Source organism: Schistosoma mansoni, chromosome 3 (assembly GCF_000237925.1).
Source record: "Schistosoma mansoni strain Puerto Rico chromosome 3, complete genome".
NCBI lineage: Eukaryota > Metazoa > Platyhelminthes > Trematoda > Strigeidida > Schistosomatidae > Schistosoma > Schistosoma mansoni.
The window spans coordinates 6,720,316-6,733,199 of record NC_031497.1 but is presented as its reverse complement, the minus strand read 5'-3'; the positions used below and the strand labels follow the sequence as shown (position 1 = coordinate 6,733,199).

The 12,884-nt window shown below is 33.6% G+C and overlaps 1 protein-coding gene across 1 annotated transcript; it reads right to left on the bottom strand.

The window, feature by feature from the left end:
- Positions 1-10,011: 10,011 nt before the first annotated feature.
- On the bottom strand, positions 10,012-10,260 carry Smp_202010 (uncharacterized protein; the record flags this gene model as incomplete). The annotated part of the gene is made up of 1 exon (XM_018799049.1): positions 10,012-10,260. The coding sequence occupies one exon, from the start codon at positions 10,258-10,260 to the stop codon at positions 10,012-10,014; it is 249 nt and encodes an 82-aa protein (XP_018650876.1).
- Positions 10,261-12,884: the final 2,624 nt, after the last annotated feature.

Below are 12,884 nucleotides of genomic sequence, written 5' to 3'. Positions count from 1 at the left end.
TCTTCACCCTCCGCCAAATGTTAGAACACCGTCATACTTATCGCAGGCCAACAATCGTAGTGTTTCTTGATATCAGGGCTGCCTTCGATTCGTTGGACAGGACCGTTCTCTGGGTTTGTCTATTGAAGAAGGGTGTGCCTGAGAAGTTCATTAACATCTTAAATGCCCTGTATACGAACACCTCAGGCAGAGTGAGGGCATACAACCACCTTTCTCCCTTGTTTCATTCGAGCAGTGGGGTTAGGCAGGGTTGCCCGATCTCACCATTCCTCTTCAACTTTGCTATCGATGACATTCTGGAAACAGCTCTAATGGATGTAAGTAATGGTGGTGTGGATCTGCTGCCTGGAGAACGACTTCTCGACCTCGAGTATGCGGATGATATTGTCTTACTGTGCGATAATGCCCAAGGCATGCAATCCGCACTTAATCAGTTGGCAATCAGTGTCCGCAGGTACGGCATGTGCTTTGCACCCTCCAAGTGCAAAGTACTCCTACAAGACTGGCAGGATTCTCATCCTGTACTCACCCTGGATGGTGAGCAGATTGAAGTAGTTGAGAAGTTCGTATATCTAGGTAGCTATATAAGTGCTGGTGGTGGCGTGAGTGATGAGATTGATGCACGTATAAGGAAAGCCAGAGCGGCTTATGCCAATCTGGGCCATCTTTGGCGCCTTCGTGATGTTAGTCTGGCTGTAAAAGTTCGGATCTAAAACACGTCGATGAGGGCAGTTTTGCTCTATGCTTGTGAAACCTGACCTCTCCGAGTTGGGGATGTTAGACGACTCTCTGTGTTCGATCATCGTTGTCTCCGAAGGATTACTGACATCCAGTGGCAACACCATGTTATTGATGCAGAGGTTCGACATCGTGTGTTCGGGCGCAGAGACGATAATCCAATTGGTGTCACCATCTTGAAACACCAACTTCGGTGGCTTGGACATGTTTTACGAATGTCGTCCCAGAGACTTCCACGCCGTGCATTATTTGCCGACTCTGGGACTGGTTGGAAAAAGCGGAGAGGAGGTCAGTGTATGACATGGTGTCGTGGCATGAAAGAGAGCTGCAAAGGGCTAGCTTCTGTTGGTCCTTCACGACTCCCTGGCTGGGGTCCGAGAGATGGTGCAACACAGTGGCTAGAGACGTTATCGGATATGGCTCAGAATAGAAGCCAGTGGCGATCCTGCTGCAACCTTCTTTTACTTTCTACATAAAGAGTGGTTCTAACTTTCTTAACTGAAAGAGTCTTCTGGTTGTACATTTCAGTCCGCCTTATCTTTTCATCCCTTCTCTTCCTACTTTCATTATTTTATGTGGCGCATATGTATCTGGTGCCCTTTTGTACCAATATATATGTGTTTAAATAAATAAATAAATAAAATTACTGGTCGATTTGCCAAATAGTACTTAGGTTAGCAGTCTCAACGAATAAATAGCTAAACCAATCGATAATCGGAGTAGTGATATAATCGCTTTCCTCATATCATGACCCAATCACATTGGTGCAACACAAATTGAGCAATTTACTTCTCTTTCGACATAACATGCAGCCTTGAGTTCCTATGTGAACATCGACACAGAAACACACGTGCTTCTAGTTGACGAGTCAGGATTAGGACAAAACAAGTGTCCTGGATTCTACTGGTAGCCACAATTCAATTTAATTCTATGGTTAAATTTCTGAACTCGGTAGTTCGATAGGTTGATAATCCTGGTTTTTCTAAAGTAATAAAATAACGTTATATATATATATATATATATATATATATATATATATATATATATATATATATATATAGTTTAGTAAAATCTCACTTTAATATCAAGGCGAAAAATAATATACTCTTTGTTAAACTTTTCCACATTACAAAACATGAAAGTACAGTCTAGAAGTTCTATCAACTGTCTAACGAGATTACATTATTTGACAGATATGGAAAGAATCAATAATTTGTGTTATCACAGGTCTCAAAATAACTTCTGTATATTTTAGTCAACAAGTTTGGTATCGAAAGTTGATAGTTCAAGATTTCTTATGAAAATATTTTACAGTTTTTGTAGGTAAGTTTTATTGGAATATAAAAAGTAAACTTAAATAGAACTGCTACTTTCTAGAGTTATTTTACCTTCTATCCGTACATAAATATATCACTTACACTAAAAAACATTTAGAATTTTCCATACAATTTTAGGTAGCTAATTTTCACATTGTTTCAAACCGTAACTAATTGTACATATTAGATGAAACATATGATTTTTTTCACCCTTTAAAAACTTCATTTTATTGATAGTTATCGAAGTTGATGAGTCGCATTTCGAAATTCACAGCTACGGTTATTGCTACTAGATATAGAAAATTGTTTATTCACCACTAATCTTATATCTATTGGTTAGATTTCTGACAGAGTCATGGCGGCCTGAAAGGTTTGGTTCCCATCCCTAGTAGTATCATGAGTCAATGTTGCTAGGGGGTCCCAGATTAGACAACATTGACGCTTGATGATCCTTGTTTTCCAATGATACTCAACTGAGTCTGTTATTATTGTCAATTGCAAATCAACCTGATCTATACGGAATCCTCCATTGAGTGAAAGTTCGTTCACATCTTTATTATCACTCATTTTATTAAAGGTATCAGTTAGATTGATCAGCTGATTTCTTGCTCACTAAAGCCTATTACCCCTCTAGGAACACAGACCGGCGACCAGAGATTCATAAGCGAATCTTTCCTGGGCTGTCCTTATTACTTGTTCCTAAGTTATATTCACGGTCTTGATGTCTCTAATCGATTCACTGTGTTTTTAGTCTGCCACATTCATTTTTATGTTGAGAATTCCAAGTCGGGGCTTGCCTTGTGATGCAGTACAATTGTTTCGATTCATCCGCAGCATCTTTTCCAAATTCCTCCCTCAACTGACAGCTGGTTTGTTCTCCTCCAAAGTAGATTATTGCTGATCTCTGGAGAAATGTTTTTGGAGCATTCAATGTTCATAATTGTTTATGAAAACCTGTGTTTTTTATTTATGGCAGCAGTAGTTGAAGATTTTCTTGGTTCTTTGAATAGACCGAAAAGTTTTCTTTATTTCATCTAACCTCCTTTTGGAGCCGTATTGAATTGCTTCACTGATGTATGAACTAAGAATATGATTGATCATGTCTAAAGCTAAGTATTTATCTTTAATCTGAGGCCTTGCTCCAAAATTGTCATCATCAACACAGAACTCCTAACCAGAAAATGCGTCATTTTAGTGAATTTTTATTCATATATGTGCAGAATATATGTTACAAGGTATCGAAGTTATCCAATATTGAAAATTAAATTTTACACATGATATAAATATTCTGTTACATCATATATATAACGTCACTACGACTTTTCAAGTGTAGTGCTGTTTCTACGTTCCACTCTGGACATATTCAGAGATCCAACTTTGAAATATATGATAATGAATAAACAGTCTAAGAACGAGACAATCAGTTAATGAATTAATCTTCTATGTCTTCATACAATCCCCGCCGTATGGTAGTAATCAATATCACTGAAACGTAAGAACACAACTAAATTCAACAAGAACACTTAATTCAATCTTTATGCACGTTAGTCAAATAAACTGAGGTTATAAAGTTAATATATGAGACTGAAGTCATGTTTATGAGGCTCAATAAGAATAATTTTCATAACACTATAATAAACTATAGTGGTTTTGCTTCGTTAATCAATCACCTTGATGACCCTCATTATATAAATCCCAACGGTGTTTGGAATCACAAGGTAATAAGAAGCGGCGACTACAGTTTATAAGCGGATAGCACAGATAACAATACTGTAAGTATATCGATCGGATTTGAAGTGGAGATGCGAGTGTGTGTATGCGAGCAAACACAGAGGTAAATTTACAGTTAAATCGAATAAGGCGCAGCCAGGCAAGGCAAAGGCTAATAATAGGACTTGAGTACATATATACATGGGGAAGAGAATGAATCATCGAGCGATATTTAAGGTATAAACATCTTAGCTAGAGTCTGTCATGTGAACAAGCGTGCACGTTTGTACAGATGTGGTAGTGATCATAATAGTACAAAGAAATATGCGAATTATTACTGTTCAAATAACATTGTCTGTTAAGTAAGGTAACAAGAGGGCTTAACCAAAATTAACCATAATCGAAGTTGATTGTAGCAGAATTGTTATAATGTTTCCGGCCTGCAAACAAAGATATCTGAAAAAATGTCTGTGTTTGCACAATCTTTTGAAGATATCGGTCTATACAAAATTGAGATAAAGCTAATGTGTCTGTTAACATTTTTGTGTATCTGGATTCGTGCCCGTCTGTGTGGTTATGCGAAATACTGATAAGAAATAAGAGGAATGTGGTATCATTTTACGAAAACATTATACATATAAGCGTCAAGATATTCCACGTTTTACAGTGTATAAATGAGCATAATACTCCGTATGTACACAATGAAGGGGAAGAACTACAACTAATATTGAAAATAGTGGGAAATCATCAACTTAAAATTGTAGTTATATGGCGTTGGGACCATCTTACCCTGAGGCCAAATCTCGCCATTACCTGAGTCTCCTCTTTTTGCTTCGTTAGTGTCTTTGATTCTTGAGACCCGTGTTTGGTAAGATGCCGTGCAAATACGTTTAAATCTGAGGAGTTCTGTACGCTGCTGGAAGAGTCGACTTTCTAATTGAGCTGCTCTATCAGTTGTGATAATCGCTGGCACACTATAACAAGAAATCCAATTCTTGATTAGGGCTTTGACTACAGACTCGGCTGAGGTACCTTTTATCGGTACTGCTACAGGCCATTGCGTGGATCTATCGATGCATGTAAAAATATAGTCCTATCCATTCGAAACCGGCAGTGGTCCTACGATATTGATGTGTATGTGCTGGAATCTAGTGTCTGGGTGATAATATATAGAGGTAAACTGAGAAATGAATTCTAACAGACGGATTTCCATCAGAGAATAATTATCATGCTTTACGCTCAATGCTTTCATGAGCGGTTTGTGGTCCGTGTATACAGTAAAATTTGTACTTTCTACTATATGTCGAGAGTGTAAATTGCTAGTAATTCTCCTCCGAAAGTAAGATAATTCGTTTGCGTAAGATTCAACCTCTTCGAGAAAAATGAAAGTGGTGCCTACGTGCCGTTTACTAACTGTTGGAAAATGGCTCCTATCGCTACATTCGATGCATCAGTAATGATAGCTAATGGGGTTTCGTTCTTTTGTCTAGCTAGTGTCTTTTTTTGTGTAATGCCTTCTTGGCGTTCTCGAATGCCTGTATCGCCTCTGCTGATAATGTAATGTGCGGGCACGTTCACGTAACGTGTCAGTCAATGGTGGCAGTATTGCTGCACAATTCAGAATAAATCGTCTATAATATTTTACTAACCCGAGAGATCGTCGTAACTTCATATATGAGTCGAATAATGGATGGTCTCGAATAATATCGACGGATCGGCGTAATACCTTGAAAAGTTACTATGTGACATAGGAAATGTATGTATCCCTTTCCGAACGCACACTTCTCAACGTTTACAGAGATATGATAGTGATCATAATAGTACAAAGAAATATGCAGATTATTACTGTTCAAATAACATTATCTGTTAAGTAAGTTAATAAGAGGGCCTAACCTAAATTAACCATAATCGAAGTTGATTGTAGGAGAGTTGCTATAAAACCATATCATCCAGTAATTTAGGGTTGCGTACAATATTCCCCGGATTCAGGCTGCTGTACTATAACAAATAAATCCGAAATTATCAAATCGAATTCTCTTTTGAAAATGTCATTAAATCTGACACAAAATGTTTGATATCTCTCTATGATAAATTTGAAAGTCCATCACTGAAGTAAGTATATAAACTTGCATAAATATTTCTAGGTAAACAACCAATTGTCTATCCAACAAGTATGTTAGAAGTCTACAATTTGTCCATCATTGCTATCATAAGTTTTGTTGAAGTGCAAACACATAAGTATAATTGTTTGCGAGACTCTATATTTAGAGATATTTGTCTATCCACAAGGATATATGAACATTGTAATTTCTTTTGTAATTAAGCTTCTTTTTGAAATGATGTTTATTTAAACAACACTATAGTTAATTTAATAAAAGCTTATTTTTGTTCTCTACACTCGAAAAATGATTTTCATAATGGAAGTGTTGTGGAGATCAACTTGGAAATGAAAATAAATTTAAAAGAACGGATAATCAGTCTAATTCATATCCTAAATTATGCTAATCAACTTTTAAATAATTTACCTACTAATCATCAAGTAACGTTACACGTTTATTCATTACCTTGATAATTTTAGTTATTTGATAACAATGTTTTCCGTCAGAAATAAAATTTGATAGATTAGAAATGAAAATGTCAATGATTTCTTTGTACACAGACAGAAGTTCAGATGAAACAAATACCAAATGTTCAATGTCTAGTTGGTATTAGGTTGAGTTTCGTTTGTAAACGTACAGAAAACTTATTAATAAGAATCTAGAAAATGAGAAATGATAGAAAAAAAGAGGATGTATGAAAAATAAAGACTAATGGATAATCGTTTCATCCTAACATGAGACTTCTCAGCGTTTTACATCGACGAACTTACCAGGAACCGGACTCAGAACTGTCAGAATCCTCAGCCAAAGCTTAACCTTGAAATCACTCAACCAACACCTGATAATATACACTTTTACTGACGGTGTCGCTTAACCATTATCAATTGACAGTGGACATATTTATCTCACACTCAATATGATTGAACTCTTCACTAGAACTCAGTGGTTTATCACTCGAAATCAGTCATTGATAAGCACATGGGAATGAAAATAAAAACTTTTTCTCTACGAATGTACGCAATTTTCTCGATTATATCTTATTATCTTTTAAGCGATTTAGGTAAAACAGTTATTTAAAATGAAAGTATATTTTATAAGTCATCAAATAATACTCTTATAAACGATGACTATGAATTCGACCCTTGTAAGGTAGCGATTTACTCCTTTATTATCAATGTATTACTTTCAACTCCGAAGTGACATTGAAATCAACAAATGTTCATGTTTTTTTTCAGTATATATAATGTCCGTTTATTTCCTCATTGTGATCAAATCAAAGAAATTAAATCAAATAGATGATTCCTCGATCAATATAAAGGAATGTTTTATGTACACATAGTCCTTTAAGCCCACATCTTCTTGTATATTTATAAGCTAGACATGATTTAGACGTTTCCTCTTTTCTTAAACCTTTAGTCAAGACACCAGAAGTCATGACAAGTGGTCGTAAACACTATAGTTTCCACTCATCATTCAACTCACCTTAATTCTGAACTGGTACAAAACTAGGTCGATTTCGTTGTCGTATACTAAATACAACATTTTAATAAACTGATGGTTATTTTTAAAAAGTTAACTTATCTATAATAGTAGTTACTAAGTTAAAAGAAAGCCCAAAGATTTGTATAACATGCAAACGATCATTTCATAAGTACTCCATGAAAATACACAAACTAATTCACTAGTATTTAGTCGTATGATTTTAATACTGTTCCTTTCTCAGCTCTATTCTCTACAGTTAGTTTACTGAATGCATTATCAATTGTATAAAACTATGTGTTGTTAAACATACATATGTTTTAATACACATATTCTCTGAATCAAAATCGCTTTAAGAAAAAAATTCTTTAAATCATAATAGTCAATGATTAAAATCTGATTGAAAATATCACTATTAGCCATCATTGACGGATTTATTCTGGAAATCTTAAAAATTATCAGAAACTGTACTGCTGAGAATAATAAGTGAAAATAAATGAATAAGTATCAATAAGGAAAAAGATGTCTCGACAAAGTTGTATGTACAATTGTGGAAATCATTACAGTCACAATTTTTACATTGAGATAACTTTGAAGTATAAAATGCCATAGCCTCAAGTTCATATAATCAATTTGGCGATACTGACAGACATCAAAAGAAAATATGGGGGTATGACGGTAACTATCAGCCAGAATAAGAATCTATGGCAAGCAGAAGTATCAAAAAGCCTAGAATTGATTGTAAGTAAACTGACGTAACATTCTCAACAAAGAATAGTGAGTCATGATTGATAAGGTAAGCTTTATTTTAATGTCATCCTATTAGCATAAGAGAAACTATTCGATAGACAGACAATATAAAGTCCTCACAAATAACTGTTATGTTAACAGATAGCCATGACCGTTCAAAACTTCATTTCAACTAGTAAGTGTGAGAAAGAAGACTGTATCAACCACATATGTGGGCTTAACAATCCAATCAGTAAAATGTAAACTGCAAGCACCATATACCCTAAAATAACAAAGCAATAGAAAAACTCGCCTATAATTAAGGTTGACAAAACACTAGTGAGTAACATTCCAAACGCATTACATTAAAGGCAGAAATAAATATCCGAGCTGACCAATTAGACAGTAAAAGCCATTGGACTAATGCATAAAAATGACATGTGACTAGGTTCTTTTTATTGTCCAAGAACGAGTCAGTTATATCTGATTTTTATTTCACATTCTTTTAATAACCGTATCCTGTTTCTATCACTACTTTAATCTCACACTTTATTTGATGTTGATTTCATACTATTTATGTGGGGATTGTTCGAACAAAGTGAGAAAAGGAAATTAATCATCACTATATAAAATGTATGCTTTCAAAAATGATATGTAGGAATTATCTTTGCGGTATTTGCTCAGTCTGAATTATATACTTTCTCTTAGTCGTGGCTTATCCATTGAGTGATAGATAAAGCAATAGCCAGTGGATTTCGCGCTAACCGCTTAGACAGCAGTGGAGTAGTAATAAATTCCAAAGTATTTATACACCTAATATTAAGGATTGTCTTATAGGGGCCAAGATCATATGAATGATTGTTGTCAAAGTATACATCCTGTCTATCCTCGTATGAAATACATGACTTAACCCGCGTTCGTGAATAACGGAATTAAATAAGTCAAATACAAGAATAGATTTCGAATACATATATTTTATACACTCATTGATCTGGACAGGAAATCAGAAGGATGAAGCGAATAGAAGAGAGCAAAGCGAAAATAACACACATTGGAGATGACAGGTAAGCCAACTCCTTTAATAAAGCGTTAATGAATATTTTTTACTCAGATAAGAATAAGTTACAGACATGTTGTGATTAAGATAAAAAGTGTACACACACATGCGCTCATATAAAGAAAGTCAGGGTCAATAAGTGAATAATTAACAAGGTCAAAATGTGACTCAAGATGGATAGGTAAATTGGCTTGTCTAGAAGCTAGAATAAGGTATACGGGCTTAACATATCAACCGACACTACAGTCTATGTAAAGAGTGATCTATGCAGAAATGGCACTGTGGTCGCAGTATTTATAACGTGGTAGGACTTAATGACTCTTAGATTAAGGAATAATTCGATCATGTGCCGCTCAAATGTTCATAAAACTCGGTTTTAAACAAAATAGGTGAATCAAAATTGTTTTGGATGTTAAAAGCATTAGCAAAAATACGACGAACAGTCTCATCGCATAATATTATGGTTATCTTACTAGATTTTCTTACAACTGATGCTGAATTTTCACCTTTTTCCGAAAGCATGTTAAACTGAATCTGCTTTCGATCACAACCTGAATTTCTTATTCAGCTTCCTTTGGACAAGGATTTGATGAATAAAATGAAACTATCCCTTAACATTGACTTCACAAGTCATTTCATCGTCACGAATGAGGAAACGTGAATTAGACAACTATATGCTATACTTTATAGAACTTTACAAGTGTGAAAACTTACTACTTGATGAGAATAGTGAAAAGTGATTTATTTCAATTTTTAAGACAAAGACCATTGATTGAGAAAATTCCCCCTCTCCTTTCAATGGTTTTCATATTTTCACGAAGACTCGAGATAAACTCCAGGTATTCGAGCCAGTCAGTAATGGCTGTTGTTTTTATCTATTTCGTCATTCAATTGTAGATATTTTGAAATACTTTCTATCATGGAATAGACTAGAGGTATGAGCTTTTGTATGTTGTAATTTTTCTTCCATCATGACTGAATGTTCCACACTTGACACGTCCGTATAAAGATAGGGCGGTATTTTCGTCGACGAAAAGCTTACATTTCTCATGTGGGCCAGCAAAAACGACAGAGAGTGGAGCACTCCATCCATCATAGGGTACGATAATGTAAATGGTAATTGTCGCCTCATTTTTGTTAATTGCCAGGTGCAAGGTTAAAACCGTGATCGAGAGTGGAGTTTTATCCTTACCCTTTCATGAATGATACATTGGACTACTTTTGTAGTCTAAGATCAAAATTTTTGGAATTAAATGTAAATCATTTACAATTGCTAGTTTATTTAGGTGTACTTTGTCGGGATTACACTATTAAAATAATCAGTATCATAAATTGCAAAATAATTTGTTGCTTATGTTTAGCTAAAGTGTTAGTCCATTTTGTAAGTTGGCTGAATATTCAAAAACAAGAAATTAAATATTGAACCACCATTAATATTCATGCATAAATTTGTTTACATAGGTATTATCAAATAATTCCTACTTACTTCCATTGCTAATTACTTAGTTATTTTTTATTGATTTATGATCACAAGCTCAACCTTAAGTACTAAACACAGAACTATTTTCCATGTCAACCGTTTTATGTAATAAGATAAAAGCTTTCATTGAATTAATAAGTAAAATTAATTGAAGTGATCTGAGCTCTTTTTCACACTAAAAAACTTCCCAAAAAAAAGATAAATAAAGATCAAAGAAAATAGTATGAAATCAAATAACATCCTTGTATTTTATGAAAAGAAGAAACTAGATTAGATTGTCGGAAAAAAAGTATAGTAAAAGACAAAGGAAGTTCGTATCACTTAGGGGAAGCCTGAAAACTATGTATAAGAACAAATGAGCTAATCAGTTTTTATGCAATCTAGTGTGATTCTCAGTTTCTGTTTTGTTCTTGTGGATTGTTGACATCTCTGGTTTATTGTTTCCTAATTACTATTATCTGATACAGGACAGATGAAACATGGTTAGCAATTGAAATCTGAGACATATATTTCACCCTATATGAGACTCTTCAACTGAATATAACTATATCCCTATGTTGTTATTCACTCCAGAACTCAAGCCCAGTAGCACCATTACTTCAAACACCGTCGCGTTATCCACTTAGGTATTGAGTCTAGGTAGCCACTCACTTGTGAACATCAACTCTGGAATCCAGGTACATATGGCTAACAGGTTCCAAATAAGATGAAAGGCGCATCCTGGATTCCATCTATAGCCATATTCTATCAATTCTATATAAACTTGTGACATAATGGCCATTTTTAGGTAATTCTCACAGGATTCATATATTCCAAATAAGTACAGGTAAATTATCTGGATACTGATCAAAAGGCATACATTCTTGACGGTTATTGAAATCACCATCGAAGCTCTTTAGATGGAAGTTAATTTTTAAAGAAAATAAGAATAACTAAAACAAATATTATTACCGTTCCTTAAATACGTATATATATTACATGATATCAAATCATGGTTGGAGCTGTCTAGTTAACCATAAAAACTAAGGAATATTATCGAATAAATTGATGATTTCAAAAAAACTTAATAATATAACTGTCAACAAACAAACCGTCCATCAAAATTTTTTTCGCCGTTACATCGATTTTATTTTCACTCCCTTCTAAAAGAAAATAAAAAGCACATCAAATTCATTTGAATAGTTAAATATGACTTACATAATTTTAATAAATTTTTTTATTATTTAACTTTTCTTTACATTTCCATCATGTAATTTTTAAATTAGGAGTTCTTTATTAAAAATAAATCAGACAATTTCAACGTCGGCGTTATAACTTCACCTCTGTTTCTTTTTAAATTGAAATGGTTCAATATAATTTTGAGAAATTTTATGTTTAATACTACTATTAATAGTAATTGTAATATTCTTACTATTATTATCCTTGATAGTAAGAGAGTGAAATATAATTATTTGTACTGTGGTAAGCTGACTGGTACATGTTCATCTCGTTAAGTGTATATCTTATATACAAACATCCTGCTATTGTATCTAAAGTAATGACGACTGTGTGCGTTTGTTTCTCTCTCTCTCTCTGTAAATTTATATATATATATATATGCATACATATTAGTCCACATCAATTCAATCGATTGGTTTTCTTCTCTCTAAGTTGTTATTTTTATTGCTACTATTTTTATCATTGTGGTCATTATTATTATTATCATTATTATTATTGTTACCATTATTGTTTTTATTCCACAACTAATTATAATAATAATAATGGCAATAATAATAATAACAATCATTATTCGTAATATTATTGGACCTGTAATTATAATAGTAATCATGAAAAGCAATAATAATAACGATAATAATAATGGTAATAATAATAATAATAATAATAATAATAATGGTTACAAATATAATTATAAACAGTATGATTATCGGGTGTTTGTTATTATTTTTTTAGCATTATTACCTCCATATTATTGTTTTCTGTTATGGATGTCCATATATGTCCATATAAAACTATTATTATTACTATTATTATCATCAGTACGGTTAAAGTCATACTGATGACTGAACATTTTCTAGAGTTGGATGTTTTTTCGTCAAAATGTTGAATACTTTAGTAATTAAGGATTATTGAATAAGAGTTGATTATTATTCTGAAATTGTCTGAGAACATTCACTTTCCATGCTTAATCACTTATGTGATTTCATACATAGATTTACATAAAAGATAACAGTCGGTAGATATCATTGTCCTATTTTCACTCATACTTGCTACTGCTG